Source organism: Phoxinus phoxinus (genome assembly GCF_949152265.1).
Source record: "Phoxinus phoxinus genome assembly, chromosome: 25".
In the NCBI taxonomy this organism is placed as follows: Eukaryota; Metazoa; Chordata; class Actinopteri; order Cypriniformes; family Leuciscidae; genus Phoxinus; species Phoxinus phoxinus.
In genome coordinates this window covers 1,129,830-1,149,907 of record NC_136900.1, presented here as the reverse complement: position 1 = coordinate 1,149,907, position 20,078 = coordinate 1,129,830, and the positions used below count along the sequence as shown (strand labels likewise).

At 42.2% G+C, this 20,078-nt stretch overlaps 1 protein-coding gene across 1 annotated transcript in view; it reads right to left on the bottom strand.

The window, feature by feature from the left end:
• Nucleotides 1–7,436, bottom strand: part of ldlrad3 (low density lipoprotein receptor class A domain containing 3) — a 35,431-nt gene extending 27,995 nt beyond the window's left edge. Inside the window, exon 1 of the mRNA XM_079604297.1 lies at nucleotides 7,232–7,436. Coding sequence (XP_079460423.1) covers nucleotides 7,232–7,295 — 64 coding nt within the window. The 5' untranslated portion in view covers nucleotides 7,296–7,436. The remainder of the gene's footprint in view (nucleotides 1–7,231) is intronic.
• Between the last annotated feature and the right edge of the window lie 12,642 nt (nucleotides 7,437–20,078).

Below are 20,078 nucleotides of genomic sequence, written 5' to 3'. Positions count from 1 at the left end.
CCAAGAAAACCTGTTCACTGCATAATTCAAGTTTCATCTGTCCTAGTATATACTAAGAGTTTCCGGAGTGCTTGATTTGACCGTCTAATTTGTTTAGTTTTTTGCCAATTCTACAATTCTTCATTTTCTTCTGGTATCTGTGTGCAAGTGTGCAACAGTTAAGAGATCTTCTGGAATGGATTGTGAAGTAAAGCTACTCTATGGTCTAGCCAGTGTTGGGAAAGTTCATAGTAATTTTTTTTCATGTTGCTGCGAGTTATTTTTTTTCAAAATGGTTGCCACAGCCCATATAGAACCACAGCAATTATGTTATCAGTTTTAACACTGAAGCTGTGCGTCAGATGTGTCCCATCCTCACCGACCTCGTCATGAAACTCGTTTAAGTGATCGTGCGACGCCTACATGCTGCTTTCTGTTCTGATTTTAGTGATGATGAGTCGTTCATGAATGCATTCATTGCGTCTGTCACGTGACAAATGAACGAAAGACTCGGAAGGTAAAGTAATTATTTATGTTCGATTTTTGACTGCATTATAATGATTTAATAATTCAGAATGTGATCAAGAATGCGTAAGTGGATGTGTTCGGGGAATTTGCCAGTTAATAGTATAACATTTAAAGCCCCTTAAATGAACGAAATGACTCGGAAAAAAGATTTGTTCATTTTGATGAACGAGATCGAACAGGAGAGTCGGTCGACACTGGCGGCTGGTGTTGCCAGATTGGGATTTTCCGCTACATATTAAGGCCCGTTTACAGGGTGTTTCAGCCGGTTGTTGTCTGGAAGGCTCTATAGAAATCTGGCACCCTATTGAACGAAGTTAAACTGAGAGAGCGTGCCGTTCACCGACACCAGAATGAACGAGTTCACAGTAACGTTCATCAGGCAGTAATACAGTACGTTCAGTTCACGTTCGCCCAAAATATGAACGAGTTCATGAACGTTTAATGAACGCGTTCAGGCACAACACTGGGTCTCTAGGGTTCATCATTGGGTTCACCATGGCACTCTTTTCCATTAAACCGGCTTTTTATTGTTATTGTTTCATGTATGCATACAAAAGTTAAAATAATTCTCCTAGGCGTTTCGGCACTTCCTCAGGAGAGGGTAAAGCCCCGTTCACACCAAGGATAATAACGATAAAGATAACAATAAAGATATAGTTCTAAAAATCGTTCTCAATACTAAAGAATTTCAGAGTGCACACCACAGCGATAACGATAACGTTACACTTTTGGAAATATTTTTATTTTCAGGCGTTTAACAATAAAACACTGACAGCCAATCAGAATCAATTCTAATTTAGGGGGCTCGCGCATTTAAAATGGCAGACGACATTGCGAAGTTAAGAAGTTGAAAGTAATATTATTCTTTAAAGTCCCTGTAAAGTCAAAATTAAGTATGTGTTCTGAGTTTGTCATATCACAGAAAAATGTGTTATTAGTAGGGCTGTCAAAGTTAACGTGTTAATTACGCGTTAACGCAAAATCATATTAACGGGACTAATTTTTTTAACGCGCGATTAACGCAGCGCTTACTTTCTGTTTGACCCGTGGCCCAACCCCTAGTTGGAGAAATGGAGATACACAGTGTTGCCAACTTAGCGACATTGCAGACACCTTTAGCGATTTTTTTCTCTTCAAAAAAGCGCCCAAACCATATTTAGTTTCTGAGAATCGCCGGTGCTCTCCCAGCACGCGCGCACCTCTCCCTCTCTCTCTCTCTCTCTCTCTCTCTCTCTCTCTCTCTCTCTCTAGAGGAGCAGTGCTTTAATTCAGTTAAACACAGATATTATGTTGCTTCTCTAATTTTACATGCAAGTATAGCCGAAATCACAGCACAGATGTCTTTATCTTATGTGTATTTGATTTCATCAGATGACGGCTTGATTATCAGGATTTTTGTGCAGAGATTTTTTTCCCATTTACGTCAGCTAAACGCACTATTTTCCAGGCTGTTTGAGATAATAGAATGCCTAAAAATCTATACTGGGAAAATTATGATAGTATGAAAACTGGACGAGCGAATGAGGCGAATTCGCATCTACCGCGCCGGACTAATAGGCCCTATGCACAGCTGCACTACTTCCTGAACTTGTGCAGGCTCCTTTGTTTCCTGTCTGCCAGGATTGGCCAAACTGATTAATCCAGGTGTGTCTGACCAATAACAATAATCAGACACACCTGGATTAATCAGTTTTGCCAATCCTGGCAGACAGGAAACAAAGGAGCCTGCACAAGTTCAGGAAGTAGTGCAGCTGTGCATAGGGCCTATCGCCTCATTCAGGACCTCCAGACGCGCGTTAACGCGTCTTCACCTTGAAATCACTCTCGCCAGACGCTCTATTCGCGTTTGGTGTGAACGAACGCAGCATACACTTGTCCGCGGTTCGTCCGACGCTGCTTCTGAATCTCTCTCCGGCCGGTGAGGTTTAGCCTACTGTTATAGTGTTCCTTCCATATAAAAAACGTTTGTCCATATTAACTTCAGCCGGTTAGCCAGTAAGCTCCGACGCTGGTGAAAACATACAACAGCCCGCCAGCCCTTGATGACAACGACGAAGAAGAAGATTTATATTCTTTATATTCGTTAGCTTTTATTGGCAGTTGGCAAACAAGCGGAGTGATGCGCGATGCATTACCGTCCGCCACCACGCACGGTAATAGAGCTTTTGTGAAATGAAACAAAGTTTAAGTTGTTTTAAAAAACCTAAAAGAGCTTTTGACACTCCGCCCCCATTTAATGTGTATTTCATATTCATTCCGTTGTTTGACAACAGAAACAGTAAAATATATCAATGAAAACAGTTTTATTGAGAATTTAGCTTCATCAAAATGGGCACAGAGAGAGACAAACTAATATAATAATAAAGAATAAATGTACATTGAGCATTTTCAGAAGAGCTGCCCTGTCATGCAAAAATCTAAAGATGTTTGGTTTTGTAAATTGCTCAGTGCAAAGAAAGAGACGTAATGGGAACCTGGTATTTCTTTGTTCTTTCTTCATGTGTCTAATAGACATGAACAAGTTCTTTGAAAAACATCTATGACCTTTGAAACATGTCTCGTCTTCATGCTCTATGTTGACTATGGTTTCAATAATACACATACATTTGCATAAAGCATCCATATTTATCCATGCCCATAATGATTAGAGTATTACAAACTTGAAAGTATTAATTTAAGGTACTTTTAGAACAAATAAAAAATGTGCGATTAATCGCGAGTTAACTCATGACAATCATGCGATTAATCGCGATTAAATTTTTTAATCGATTGACAGCCCTAGTTATTAGCCACCCAGCCAAATTTGAATGATCAAAAAAGCCGGCAAGTACATAAAATAAGCTATCAAAATCTTGAAAAAATGAGCAGTGGTCTCTGCTCTCAAACGCTGGGCTGCGCTGAAACCTGTCTGACTGACATCCAACTTCTCCAGTGACTTTATGCATGAAAGACTCGGTCTCTTCTGTGGTCGGAAGGGACTGCTTTGTGAACAGATAATAGTTTAAATTACTTGGCTAAGGAATCATATTGATCATATAAATAAACAAAAAAAATCACGTTAGAGGGTTGCAGAATTTAGTACTTACTGTGGACTACCTACTATAATTATAACATAAGCACACAAGGCAGCCTACCCTCATTGGTGGGCACGCACTGCCGAGGATGGCACAGGTGTCGGCGCGACGGGAGGATGAAGGCCGAGACGGGAGATAGTCGGTTCGGCCCCATTCACCAGTAACAGCGGATTATCAGAGCATCCCAGTTGTGTCCGACGAAAGTTTATAAAACTATCCCGTGTAAAATTATCACTACAGAGGCGGGTTTTGGTGGTGATCCTCAGCTCTCCATCAAGGTGGCTCTTCACAAAATTAATCCACCTCTTCTTGATGTGATCGTTTTTAGGAAATTTAAATAAGGACACCGATCTGTTTCGTACATGATCGCATCCAGGTAGTAGCCTACGCATTTCCGTGACGAAGGCATAGCTAACTAGCAAACTGTAGGCTGTAGTAATAATAATAACGTTACTGACAGTAACTCGCGATTGAGCGCCAAACTGATGCGAATGTGCTCTATTTATATTGTTAGAGAGCGGCCAGCCTCAGGGGCTCCAGTGCGTCATCAAGTAGGGGCGTGTCCAGAAGCTCAGTGACTCCAGTGCGTCATCAAGTAGGGGCGTGTCCAGAAGCTCAGGGGCTCCAGTGCGTCATCAAGTAGGGGCGTGTCCAGGAGCTCAGTGGCTCCAGTGCGTCATCAAGTAGGGGCGTGTCCAGGAGCTCAGGGGCTCCAGTGCGTCATCAAGTAGGGGCGTGTCCAGTAGCTCAGGGGCTCCAGTGCGTCATCAAGTAGGGGCGTGTCCAGGAGCTCAGGGGCTCCAGTGCGTCATCAAGTAGGGGCGTGTCCAGGAGCTCAGGGGCTCCAGTGCGTCATCAAGTAGGGGCGTGTCCAGTAGCTCAGGGGCTCCAGTGCGTCATCAAGTAGGGGCGTGTCCAGGAGCTCAGGGGCTCCAGTGCGTCATCAAGTAGGGGCGTGTCCAGGAGCTCAGGGGCTCCAGTGCGTCATCAAGTAGGGGCGTGTCCAGGAGCTCAGGGGCTCCAGTGCGTCATCAAGTAGGGGCGTGTCCAGTAGCTCAGGGGCTCCAGTGCGTCATCGAGCCCCCGTTTTAGCCCCGCCCAAAAAATCCGGAAAATAGCAATGGTGAAAAACTGTTTAACGGTCTAACTCCATAATTCAGTACTTCGCAGTTCACAGTCTTTGTAATATGTTTTAGCAATACATTTCTAACATTTATAATGTGTTTAGAATGTTTTTTTAGAATTGCCTTTACAGGGACTTTAAGTAAGTCACACGATTAGTTAACAGCTGTCATGTTACTAACATTTCCTATGGTATTAAACATTCACCAACTAGTTTTCATACTCAAAAAAACAACAAAAAAACAACACCACCTAAAAAAGTATAAGTCCTAATTCAATCCTGGATATTTATTAGGTTTATAAATCCAAAAAGTCTCTCTTAGGTTAAGTTGTTGTTCTCTTTTCCCTTTCCTAATGGTAATATTTGATTGATACCTTGCATTTTAAGGAAAGATGGATCACTGTAATCCATTAATTTAAAATGTTTAGCCATAGATGGGATTCTTCATTACCCTCCTAATGGCATATTTGTGTTGAGACGATTAATCAAGTAATCATTGTTTTTGCTCTACCAACAAAGAAAACCTTGCATTCCGATCTATAAAGAACATGGGTGGTTTTACAATCCATAAATCAAAGAGATCCTATTTGTTTTTACATGTAGAAAAGTTTTCCCTGTCACAAAATATTCACAATGATTACATTGATGACATTTAAAACAACCCATAACTGATGGTTATGACTTGACAATAATAACCGGTGAAGAACTCGTCATTTTCTTGTCAGGTTAATCATTTTCTTTCCTGAAGGGATCATGAATTTATTTGTTTAATTGTATAATGTTTCCTGAGGTGCATTTGTAAAGCTACTAGTATTTTTACAACAAAAACATAGTCATAATTTGACATAAAAACATGACATAAAGTCATAATTTAGAGCAGAAATATGGAAGTACAAGGTTATAATATATATATATATATATATATATATATATATATATTAGGGCTGTCAAACGATTAATCGTGATTAATCACATCCAAAATAAAAGTTTGTGTTTACATAATATATGTGTGTGTACTGTGTATAATTATATATATATATATATATATATATATATATATATATATAAACACACACAATCATGTATATATTTAAGAAAAATTGGTTATATTTATATATAAAATATTTATATATAATATAAATCATATAAATGTATATACAGTATATAAATGCAAATATTTCTTATACATGAATGTGTGTGTATTTATACATAATAATTATACACAGTACACACACATATACCGTATTATGCAAACACAAACTTTTATTTTGGATGTGATTAATCACGATTAATCTTTTGACAGCCCTAATATATTTCCTTCATTGTAATTGTAATGAGCACATGCATAAATACAGTGCTGTGTACATGTACATCTGGAACAAAGCGTCTCTTCTCTTGTGAGATTTTTATTTTTTATTTTTATGCATAGTCCCTGACAAAGAAATAAATATGAAATAATAATAATAATTCCTCTTACTATATTGATTTAGAATCCATTAGGTTCATTTGTGTTGTCTCAGTGGGGTTTAAAAGTTCTGCCACTTCCTGCGGATCGATTAATGAAATGTAACTGGATACTGCATATCAGACGCATGTAATGTGTGTAAATGTGTTGTGAATGGAGAAATCATGCATGTAAAGGGTAATGTTAGCATATAAAGAGCAGGAACTACAGATGCGCAGTGCCAGGAGATCGGGATGGAAAGCTTGTCTCAGAAATCATGATACGACTGTCCGACTGAACACAGCAACTTTGAGAAGAAAAGAGAAAGCCGATATGCCACAATATGTCAAACATAACTGAGGATCTGTCAGACCGCTAAAAGACTTCTGCTCCAATAAAACCATTATAATTCATGTTGCTTGATAGTTTAGGCACAAGAAGCTATTGTTTGCAACATAAACATCAAAATCTAAAATATTCTTCAACTCCCTGTAGTCTATTTGATTAGTCTAAATAATCAGTAGCTTTGAAAATGTTATTGTTTATCTGACCAGTGGTGTTCAGGTGACCTTCAGCACACACACTCAAGTATGTGCTGACACACTCGATCTCATTAGTACTGGTTTGAACATTATTCCCGACACGTCATGACCGTGTGATGTTGATGAACACGGTAGGAATGTCACTGAAGAGATCATAATGCCTATTTGACAAGCTTCAAACAAATAAACACTAAAACTGTTTTACTTATAAATGTTTTAGCTGCACGAGCTCGTTACTATACGCATATCAACTCTTGCGTACACCCAGCAAAGCACAAACTCTCTCTCTGGTTCACATAACGAACCGTTTAAATTAGGAAAACAAGTCCCCGGGAGCGAGCAGCGCGTGCACATTGATGCCGGCTTCACTAACCCGTTACTTAATGCTACAAAAGTTTCAAGCCGCCCCATAAAGTGCGTTTGTAGGAGAATGCAACAGCTGCGATGCCCGAGCACTGCGCAAACACTACAACTGCTGTACTAATGGCGCTACAGGAGGACATCAGAGAAACAATGGATGAAGCCTGGCGTAGCGACTCACCGACTGATCCCGAACCCGTTCCCGAACCCGAGCCCGAACCGAGCAGAAAGTACCAAACCCACATCGTTCCCCGACGGACCGGCCCGCAGCGGGCCAACAGCTCGCTGGATCAGGCGCGTGAAGCCGTCCGTGTGTGCCGTGTGTCCGTGTGTGTGCTCGTGTTGTCGGGACAGCCCTGAACCACTGTGGTGGAAGAAGGGAGGAGGAACATGCTGGAGTGGAGCAGCAGAAAGGCGGAGACATGAGACACGGCCGAGGAGGAGCAGCGGGCTCTCAACCAGGACACTCGCAGTCAGGGTGTTTAACTACGGCCACTTATGTCCCAATAGTGTGACATTTCAGATTTATGTTAAAATTTGTCATTTGATGCTTCATAAATACAAACGTAGTGTCAATACACACCTTGACATAAAAAATAATGAATAATAAAATATTATTTAATGTAAAATTATGAAGCATTTATAGGTCCAAACACCATTTTTGTCCCACACACCTGTGGTTTCAATGTTGAGATACTTAAAATTAGCTCATTCTTTTACAATATGACATTATTTCAAATTAATTAGTTTTATAAACATATGAATTTACACCATCTTAAAGTTAATTTTTGGTTTATATGATTTTTTCCCCCCATCTAAATAAACCTGTCACACACTTTTGAGTCAACAAACGAGCCCATGTGAAAGCCTCCTCAGGTTAACATCAACATTTTCCACGGCATAAAGAAAATCATAAAACTCCCTTATTTTAAATTATTTTTTAGTACTAGTTTTCACAAAAATTGACAAATCTTAAAAGTAACTATGTGAATGTATTAATTTTTTATAGAAATTAAAAAAGAAAAATGTTTAAATTTAATGTTATTGTTAAGTTGCGGTAAGGACATTTTATAAAAAGAAGAGATGAAAACCATAAAAGATAAACATGTTCCATAAAGTCTTAACGACTACATTCAATTTTGTGTACATCTAAAATTTTAATTCATAGGGTTTAATTTTTGTTTAATTTGGGAGAGTCAATAGTGCCCGTAGTTGCAGAAACACCCTTGAATGAACAGACATCCTATATTCACAAACATGACTTTTCTCCTTAAAATAACATTACTTTTCTGGACCATAAACAAATTATTAGAGAAAGTCACACTTTATATTAGGTGCTTTATGTACTTGGCCTAAAAAAAAAAAATATTAAGTTAAATGTATATCTTGTGTTGATGTCGTACTGTAAATCACATGTTCTGTTATTGAGGAGGATACAGGTAAGATTAGCACAGGTTTAGCTAACACTTTATAACACTGTTCCTTCATTAATGAGTAACTACACAGGAACAAATGAGTAATGCACTATTAACATTCTAACTACTGTTAAGGTAATGGTAACCCATTAGTAATGACTCAAGTGTTACTACATCTTTCTAAAGGAACTACAAATTATTTGGACCAGTATGAAAGTGAAGATCATGGAAACACACACTAGTAACTAATGACTAAAGTGTTACCAAATCCATTGGAAGGAATTACTATTCAAAATCTTGCAAAAATCTCAAAAGCTTACAATGACTTCAGTCAATATTAGGATAGTTATTATGTTTTTATAAGATACTGATCCAAAGAATTAGTGGTTCCTTTAGAGGACGTAGTAACAGTCATTACTAATGGGTTACCATTACCTTAGATTATGCATTATTCATGTTAATTATGAACCTGTATATAGTAGTTCTCTGGGAGGTATTAAAACAATAGTTACTGATTAGCTAATAGTGAACTACCACATTCAACTGAGTGCTGTATAATGTGTTAATCAGAGTTGTTAGTTAATAGTAGTTACTAGAATATTAATAATTTGTCACTCAATTGCTCCTGTGTAGTTACTCATTAATGACGGCAAACTATTCTAATGTCTTTTAAATTGAGGCTATGCTTTTGTTTTGGTAAATTTTCTTAAAAAAATACAGAAATAATTTGCCATCAACTCCTGGAGGGACTTCAGGAACCATCATAGGAGACACAAATAAACAGAAAATCGGTGTGAAAATATTGCCTTTCTGGGCTCTTTGTGAATGCATTTTGTTTATTTATCTGTCGCTGTGTGTCTCACACAGCCTACTTCTCCCAACTGTTTTAGCGTCTCTATAGCACGCAGTGTGTTTATCGTGTCATTTATACACGAAAATGAGTTTTTACGTGCATAGGATACGCATGGGTTGGTTCCGATAGGTTTAGAAGTGGTGTGTATTACACGCAATGAAGTGCGTATCAAATGCACGCGAAAACTGCATATCATATGCATGTAAAAACTAATTTGCTCGTATAAATTGCACGATAAACACACTGCGTGCTATAGAGACGCATTTACGTGAGAACAGGCTGGTTTTAGAGTAGGCCTATAGGCTTTGTCAAACCGTTTTGCATCATCTGTGGCTTTTCTTTCACAATCTTAACATTGCAACTTGGTTAAGGTTAAACATTTCTGCGTGAAGACTGATACGGTGTCACTGAAAAGCAGCCGTAATCAAGACTAATCGGGCAGATCTGTTGCCATAACTGTGCCACAATAGTAACATACGTAAGACACGTGAGAATTCATAAAAACACACCTGATTTAACTTTTAAGTGTATTTTGCCAGATTGCAGTCAGACTTTTCAACGTTTAAGTGTCACACTTACAGACATACCAAATGTGTGGTTAGGCCTAGAAATTGCTGATGAATCACAGTTCCTTCAAAATTTTGTCCTTTTTTATTTGAAATTGCAAGCAAAGTGTTTGTTCCCATCCTCTGTCATCCAAACAATTATTGAAGATTTTCAATAATTATTAACTAAGCCAGTCACATTTGCTTTTCAAACTAAAAGAGAAGTTGATTACACTTGGGATATCTGAACCTGACACTAACAATGTGATTGAAGTCATGAAAACTGAGGATCTCTTTAGGACCTGCAACACTCAGCCGCTGAAAACTGATCAGAAAAGAAAAACTGTTTTCTAGAACAGCTTCAACTATGTTGAGCCAGTTCAGATCTGTCTAGGTCAGAATGAGGCCGGCAAAGAGTGTTTTGCCCAGTATGTTCCTATTAAACAGACAATTGATTCTCTATTCCATTGCCAATCAGTGCAGGAACAATATAAGCAAGTACACTCCAGTAATGGTGCTAAGGATATTCTTAAGGATGTGTGTGATGGCAAAAATATGGCTGAGAATGTTCTCTTCCAGACAGAGAGCTAATCACTGAGCTTGATCCGGTATCAGGATGCATTTGTAGTGGGATCTGGAAAGAAAAAACACAAGATACAGTGCATCTGACTCTTGCAGATGTAATCCCACACAACAGATCCAGCACTGATCAAATGCAACTTGTTCTTCTCTGTAAAGAACACGATTTTAAGTATTTTGGCCAAGACTTGGTTATGGGCACCCTCATCAATGACCTTACCCTGTCTGATGGAAAGGTCTACAAAGGAACTTTGTGTGCCATTGCAGGCGACACATAAGGCTTTGTGGAGAACTTCAGCAGGAGTTCACACTTCTGCAGATACTGTGATATCAGTAGAGAAGCATTCCATGCAGATCCTCTTATCCAGGGCACAAAACGCACAGTGCAGTCATACGGTGGTCATGTTCAGAGAAGTGAAGGACAGTCTACATCTAGTGGATGTGTTCAATTTGACTCTGTGTTTAATACGCTCAAATACTTGTATGTCAGCCAGGGTTGCCTTCATGTCTTGGCCACAATCTTTTTGAAGGTATTGTATCCTCTGATCTGGCACTGTACATTAACCATCTTGTTAAGGTGGATAAAATGTTTAGCTATCTTGAGTTGAATCGACGAATAAATCAGTTCAAGTATCTCGGTAGGGATGCTACTGACAAACCGTGTGAGGTTAATCCAGATGGTGGAAAACTTGGGGGACATGCTGTGCAGAATTGGTGTTTGCTGAGAATGTTGCCCGTTTTCATTGGAGACAAAGTAAAAAATCCAGGTGACAACAAAGTATGGCAGTTGGTTTTGCAACTTAGAGAAGTTGTGGACCTCAGTTGTGCACCTACAATTTCAAATGGCCAGATAGACTACCTAAGAGTTCTGATTGATGAATATTTGCATTGCCGAATACAAACCTTTCCTGACAACCCACTTAAGCCCAAACATCATTATGTCAGTCATTATCCTGAGCTCATTATCCAGTTTGGGCAACTTATTCGACTTTAAGATTTAAGAGCAAAGTCACATATTTTAAGCAGTGTTTGAGAAAATTGCGCAGAATGAGTGCTGGTACCTTCTTCAGTGGAGAGGGACACACCGTTTTTCTCAGATGACTACAATGATGTAATCATAGAAGCAGTTGCACATCACAATTTTGAGTCCACAAACACTCTGATAGACAATGAAGTGACTGTGAAGGGGAAACAATACAGAAAGAACATGATCATTGTGATTGATGATGATGATGATGAGGGGCTTGTCACTGGAAAAATCAAAGTGGTTCTTGTTCATAAGAATTCAGCAGTATATTTTATTGCTGAAAAGTACCCTGTGTATGGGTGATTACAGCCTCACTGATGCAGAGAAGCTACTGTTGTATTAATCAGGAGAATCTGCAGATTACTATCCCTTGCCTGAGTACACTGTCCATGGCACACCACTGATAATTCTTCGCCATTCTTTCCCTCTAGTCCAGAATTATGGCGAACATGAGTGAAGAAATCAAAGAGATCATCTGCAAAACCTTACCAAATCTGTCTGAAGAGACCCAGTGGCAAACAAATATCGAAACTTCAGAGGTCCGGCTTGGAGTCAAAAGAAGACTTAAAATACGTACAACAGGAAGACATTGCTGATCTGTTACCTGATATCCAGCGCAGAAAACTCCTGGATGCATTCAAATTAGGTAATGTTTATTCAGTTGTGGAATTTATTTTTTCTAAAACTACATAATGCACCTTTAAACTTTTTAAATATTAAGTAGACTTTGGCCCAAATGTCTGCAGTGACTGTGATACAGCTTATTAGTTATGTGCCCTAATTCTTTTTTTCAGAAACCGAGACAGTTACATTGGATCTTCAAGTCATTCCAACTTCGTCACCACTCACGAGTAGTGATTGGTCGGTGTCTGGGTCTTCATCACCAACATTATGCACTCCGCCTAATTCTAGCTCATCACAGCTATCGGCCATTTCATCATGTTCAAGCCGGGCAAGAAACAGCGAGCCAAGCAACAGACCTTCCACATCTCAGATACTGAAAACACGGCCAGAAACATTACAGGTCCCTTGGAACAAATGCCACAGGAAATTCGTTCTGCAATGGCTAGAGACCTAAACCAGTGGAGCGACGCCAGATGGTACGAGTACTCGCGGATGAAATGACAAGGTATGAAGCTAACGCCACTCGCGTACAGTGCCTAACTGTGGTTCGGAATATCATCAGGCAGCACCCAGAGTTTTGCTGATATTGCACCAGATGGGTCACTTCTGTGTAGAGGTTATGCATCACTTTTAATTCAAAACCGCATTGAGAATGTGAACCGTGACGGAAGCTTCTCATGCCACCGATCCTCTACAGGCAAGAGGGGTCCAACTGACACATGGATGTACACGATTTCAGCCAGAGCTCCCCCAGAAGAAACTGATGTCGCTGTGGAGCAGCACCGCCAGAGACTGGAGGAGATCTACAGACAGGAGGGTGCAGGTGGGGCAGAAAGAGCAGAAGTTAAAAATCGAATGGAGCTCACATTCTCTCTACAACGTCACCATAATACACTTCCGGCCTTTTCTTTTCACGCCAAGGTATATATATATACGCACATTTTGAGTTGATGTGCTTCGTAGCTTGGAACTCAGTATGGAGGAATGTGGAAGAGCCATCACAGAATACTTCAGGGGAAAACCTACCAACAAAGATGTCAAGGATATCCTCTCTAATGGTGAAGATAATGAGATGGCACCTCGTGTTGTTAAGCTGCTCATGGCACACTTTGGAGAGGACCTAACCGGGCTGATCCTTCTTACAGATGTAAGTTTTCTTTTTTCTTTCTCAGCCTGTGTTTTAAAGGGTGACTCCACCAGTCTTAAAGGATAATTCCGGTATTTAACACTTTGAGTGTATTTTGTAGTTTGTTTTGGATGAACAAGAGTGGTGGACAAAAACATTTTGACAATGGTTCCTGTCTCGACTTTTTAGAATTGCCCATGACCGCTGGGACCGCTTATAATGGGAGTCTATGGCCATGCACAAACATGTCCTTAAAACAACCCTTAACTTTCGTTTTCAAAACTGTGCAACTTACCGAGTGGTTAGTGGTGTTCGTTGATGTTCCAAAACAAGTAGCGTAGCGAAATACAGATTCTGTCGTGTTTTATTTGGCATTTTGCAAAATCCCATTGATTTCCGTTGGAGGACTCATTGCTCGTTGATATTACTGCGCTACCGGAAACGGAAAGGCGGCTGTTTACATTTGGTTGTAGTCTTTTATGGTCTTTTCGCTCGGTTCTCTGTCTCTCAGAAGGCTAGCGTGAGCAGAGCAACTGTGTTTCCGGAGTAAGTTAGCAAAATAAACAAACAAAAAAATCATTACATCTAAAATTGGTTATGAAATGTGGATTCTGGAGGACCCGCTCGATTTTGAGTTTGACGGTCAAGGATACCGTTTCAAACCTGAATATACAGAAGAGCGGAAGTTTATATGCGGTTGTGAGGTATCTGAAAAAATAGTTCCACTATAGAAAATAAACAGATTGAAATCATACATTGCGCCAATATATTTGTTTTTAATCATCAACGAACACCACTAACCACTCGGTGAGTTGCACAGTTCTGAAAACGAAAGTTAAGGGTTGTTTTAAGGACATGTTTCTGCATGACCATAGACTCCCATTATAAAGCGGTCATGGGCAATTCTAAACTAGTCAAAAAGTCGAGACAGGAACCATTGTCAAAATTTCTTTGTCCACCACTCTTGTTCATCCAAAACAAACTACAAAATACACTCAAAGTGTTAAATACCGGAATTGTGAATTATGTCCAGACACCTAATGTGTGTACTAGTTTTGGGGAGTACTACATGTGAAAACAGTAGTGTAAATTACTTTGTGGCTCAGAAGAAGCTGCATGTAAGCTGATAAATTACCTCCATGTTGTCACACAGTTGCTAAATTGCATTATGGGTAAAGTAGGTGCAAGGTTATAAAAGTATTTCACTTGTCTTCTTTGCCCTACTAAGACACTGTTGAACGTGTTAAAAGCAGTACAGCAGAAACAGAAATATTACCTTTTTTTATTCCAAATATTATTCTTCCTTTTCAAAACCTGGTGCCTACATTATCCACAATGCAACTTGACCACTGAGTGACATCACTGGAGGCAATTTATCATATTATGTGCAGTTTCCTCTGGAGTCACAAAAGGGTTCATACTACTTTTTAGACATTTGCAGTAGAACTCCCCTAGACCTGTAAAAATAAAATTGTTACCCATGTTGCTATGACTTGAAGTTTCAGGTCCAACAGGGCAAGTCACAATTAAAGTTTGGATGATCACCTGGATGACGAGGGCCGGGTAATCTCTGAGGGCATCACTCCAACATTTGCAACGGGACTTGCTGTGTTTGCAATTTACTACTGTATATCTTCAGCCTTCAATATCAAGATGAGGCAGTCTGCACTCTGGAATTCATTCAGAGGTAAAACCCCTTCATTCCTTGTCATCATTATATGGATATATACAATTAAATTAATGGGTTTGTATTTTTGGCATAAAATGATATTAGTACAGTACATTTCAAGCCACAGACTGGGTATTTTGTTGGACTATAGGCTTTATCATAATTACATTTGATGCAGGGAATAACCCATTTATTGTCACCACTCAACCGACTGTGGTTGTGTTTGTATTTTTGTTTGTGGTTTTCCATAAAATAAACAGTAACATAAACATGAATATACATAATAATAATAATAATGAAAGTGATAACAATTAAACATATAAGCAATAATGTAGCACGATAAAATAACATTAATAATTAAACATGCACATTATTAGAAAAAACTGAAAGCAAATGTAAGGTAGGCTGAAACTTCTATATTATAGACACCGTTGGCAAAACACACACACACACACACACACACACACACTCTCTCTCTCTCTCTCTCTCTCTCTCTCTCTCTCTCTCTCTCTCTCTCTCTCACTCAAACACACACACACTGTTATTGAACTAAACTGAATCAACAGTGAACTGATTGCGCTTAATAATGACACTATTGTTTAGTTTAGTTTAGTTTAGTTTATTAAGATCCCCATTAGCTGCTGCAAAAGCAGTAGCTATTCTTCCTGGGGTCTATAGACTTCAACACAAAAAAAATATTCTTATAACATAAAACCATACATTATGTAGATAAAAATGACAAAAAAAAACACTATTGTCTTTTGTAGACTTACATTTAATTTGTTTAATTGAATTTTTCAACATTAACATTTGTTGAATCTGCTTCTTCTGAAGCTGATTTGAATCAGTCTGTATTGCATGGGCTATAGAAGTAAATGTCATTTGACTTGAATAATATTCATCTGCAGAGCTGCACGTCACATAATTTAAAAAAATGACATGAAGTGAGGCTAGATAGATACTCAATTTTATTCAAATAGGCCACAAGGTGGCGCTATAACAAGCAAATTACTTTTAGTGCTAATAGCTTGCATATGCTAGCATTAACATTATTTCCTATGAATGACATTATTGTTTTTTATCAATCACTTTGACATGTTATTGTTTTTTATTTTATAAATTAAATGTATATATAATATTCTGAAAAACATTTTCAAGCTCTTTTTCAACACTTTTTCTTTTTCAACACTTTTAGAAGCTCATCGTAGGCCTCGAAATCTTGAGAATCTAGTATTATAAATTATACACTAAGGAGTATTTTTCTATAATATTATTATTACTATTATATAATAGTAAATAGTATTACTATTTTTCTGAGGAGATTCCCCCCTCTATGTAAAGCGCTTTGAGTACCCAGAAAACCGATATACACGGGTTCTCTTACGAGAGGTTCTCTCGTACTGCGTACTGAAAGTACGCACCGGGTAAAGTCTCTTTGCTCGAGATATTGAAGCCAAAAATTTATCCTTAAATGTGTATACATTGTCAACGCAGTGCAGCAGCAGTCAGACCTAGAGCGGGCTATCTCGCGCGCTCATTGGCTGCTCCGCGGCAACTGCTGCAGCCTACCACTGAGCTCCTGGCGTGACGTCGCGCCCTCACGCGTCACAGCCCGCCAAAATGGGAGTGGCTTAGCGTATAAAAGAAAGCTCGAGGCTGCAAAACAGTGATTTTCATCTCTTCAGCGACGCTCTATGCTACGCTGACCTCTGAGAGAAGCCGCCGCCGTCGAATCCAGCGACCAGCCAGCTTAGGACAGCGCCTGAGGAAGCCGGCCGTCTTCGCCACCTTCAGCCGTCCGTGCCAGCTACGCTATCCGGCGACAAAGTATCCTTTCTAAAGCTAACTCTCCGTGAGCTCGCCGCCGCGACTCACGTCCTAAAAGAGCGAGGCGTTTGTACAAAAATGCCTCGATTTTCCTGCGGTTCATGCCGAACCGCGCTCAGCGACGGAGACCGCCACGTGATCTGCGCTCTCTGCCTGGGCCGGGACCACGCAGCCATCGCTCTCTCGACGGTTGGCTGCGCCGAATGCGATGAGATGGCAATTTCGACCCTGCGGGCTCGACTTGCATTATTCAACGCCGAAGCTGTCGCTCCGCCTCTCTCCAGTGGCCCGCGAAAGAAGAAGCGCCGTGCCCAGAGACTCCCGGAGCTCGTCGCTCGCGAACGCTCGCCGGAACCTTCCCCTCGAGCTTCGCGTTCCACTTCACCGCCCCCCCCTTCCCGACGCGCAGATGCCGGCTTCGGCCCTCACTGCCGTCGACATAGGGGATGAGGCGGGGGACGACGCCATCGACAGCTGCTCTCTCCTGGCGTCGGACAGTGAAGAGTGGTCTGGATCCACACACTCCACCGCCTCTTCGACTCAGGAACCTGGCAAGGCTCGGTCTAACGTGGACGCCGAACTCATCCGCCTCCTCACAATGGCCGTCGACCAGCTAGGCCTGGATTGGTCTCCGCCAGAGGCGCCCGCGCCCAACAGGCTTGACGGGTGCTTCCTTCCTAGCCGCCGCCTAGCGCCCGCCTCTAGGTCAGCACCCTTCCTGCCAGAGCTCCACACCGAGCTCTCTAAATCGTGGAAAACTCCATTCTCCGCGAGACTCCGCTCCCCTGCTTCTTCGACTCTCTCCCAAGTGGACGGAGCCGTCGAAAAAGGCTACAGCCGGATTCCCCCAGTGGAAGATGCGGTCGCAGTGCACCTTTGCCCGCCATCTCCAAAATGGCGCTCAAAGTCTGCCCTCCCGTCTAAAGCCTGCAGGACCACTTCAGCCCTTGTCGGCCGCGCTTTCGACAAAGTCTACTTTGTTTTCCCCCTGAAAACGTTTCAGAGAATGCTGGGCTTTATGGCTTCAGCCGCAGCAGTGCTCCGGCTAGGTCTATTGCGTATGCGCCCTCTGCAACTATGGCTCAACGCTCGTGTACATCACCGAGCCTGGGCTTCCGGCGGTTTCCGAATCAGAGTGACTCAGAGCTGCGTTTCAGCTCTGCAGCCCTGGTTAGTGACCGACTGGTATCAGTGGGGAGTGACGATGGGAACTGTCTCGTACCGGAAGGTTATCTCGACGGACGCCTCCAACCTAGGTTGGGGCGGGATATTCAAGGGCAGACCGGTCTTTGGCCTCTGGTCAGACACGGAGAAGCTCCTCCATATAAACTGTCTGGAGATGATAGCGGTCGAGTACACTGTGAAACACTTCCTCCCATTTCTGCGGGGCCACCACGTACTAGTTTGAACGGACAATATGTCTGTGGTATCATACGTGAACCGCCAGGGCGGTGTCAGAACCAGGACTCTCTGCGATCTGGCGGAACGCCTCCTCGTCTGGGCTCAGCACCACTTGCGCTCGCTCAGAGCCGCGCATGTGCTAGGACGCCTGAACGACGGACCGGACAGACTGTCCTTGCACCCTCAGTCAGTCCAGTTATTGTGGCACCGCTTTGGCGAGGCGAAAGTCGACCTATTTGCGTCAACAGACAACGCCCATTGCCCAAGGTTCTTTTCAAAGAACAAGGACGCTCTGGCCCAGACATGGCCCAGATGCCCATTATACGCGTTCCCTCCGGTCTCGATGTTACCACAGGTAATCAAGAGAATCAGGGAAATGCGTCATTCGGTGCTCCTCATAGCCCCCCGATGGGAGAACCAGACGTGGTTCTCGGAGTTGGTGCGGCTGTCAGACTCAGCCCCATGGCCGATCCCGGTGAGAAAAGACCTCCTTTCCCAAGCCGGCGGGTCGATTTGGCATCCTCATCCAGAGCGATGGTCTCTGCACGCATGGATAATCAACGGGTACCCGTTGCTTTGCCAGAAGGGGTCGTGAACACGATCACGCAGTCTAGAGCCCCCTCTACCAGGCGGCTTTATGCGTCTAAATGGTCTGTGTTTACCAAGTGGTGCACGGAAAAAAGCCTAGAACCACAAACGTGCGGAGTTTCGTGGGTGCTCTGCTTCCTTCAAGAGCTGTTGGACAGGGGCAGGTCCCCCTCCACGCTCAAAGTATATGTCGCGGCCATCGCAGCGTTCGCCGAGTCGACGCGCGGCCAGGCGATAGGAAGGAATGAGCTCATCATCCGCTTCCTTAGAGGAGCCAGGAGGATGAATCCCCCACGGCCCCCCTCGGTTCCTATCTGGGATCTTTCCTTGGTCTTAGAGGCCCTGAAAGCACATCCCTTTAAACCGTTACACTCTGTGGATCTGAAGTATCTCGCGTTCAAAACCGCGTTTCTGATTGCTCTGGCATCAGTTAAACGTGTGGGTGACTTACACGCGCTCTCTGTGAGCGCTGCGTGCCTCGAGTTTGGACCTAATGACTCTAAAGTCGTCCTTAAACCGAGACATGGCTATGTCCCCAAAGCGATCGGCACCCCGTTCAGAGCGCAGATTATTTCACTCTCAGCTTTGCCGGCATCAGACAACGAGGTCGATGCGAACCTCCTTTGCCCTGTCAGAGCGCTGAGAATTTACGTCACGCGCTCCGCCGCCTTCAGGCGCTCGGAGCAGCTTTTTGTTTCGTTCGGTGGGCGCACCAAGGGTCTCGCCGCCTCGAAACACAGCCTATCCAGATGGATAGTAGACGCTATTGCTGCGGCTTACGCGTCGAAAGACCTGCAATGCCCCTTGGGCGTTAGAGCTCACTCCACCAGAGGCATGGCCTCTTCGTGGGCTTGGTCCAGCGGGATTTCTATTCATGACATTTGTACGGCGGCAGGCTGGGCCTCCCCGTCTACATTTGTTAGGTTTTACAACCTAGAAGTCCCCGCCCTGCAGGCTAGACTTCTTTCAGTCTAAAAAAGTCCTAAACGACTTACTCTGTGAACTGCGCTACAAGGGTAGATGTGTTCAATATAAGACCGGCGGTGCCGCTCTGTATGTGTATCCCCTTATAAAGTGCTTATGTTACATGTGCGAGCCCACTCTGTTGGCCGCCTATTTCTCACTTATCTATGTCCCCTGGGGCGTTCCCCCCTGGGACTCATGTAGTGACTGCTTAGCGCACACGGCGTTGACCAGGGGTTCCCGGTGCGTACTTTCAGTACGCAGTACGAGAGAACCTCTCGTAAGAGAACGTACTCGGTTACCTAACGTAACCTCGGTTCTCTCTAGAAGAGGGAACGAGTACTGCGTTCCCTGCCGTGTCGCGCAACGAGCTCATTTCGCTTTATGCGATGAAAAACACTGTTTTGCAGC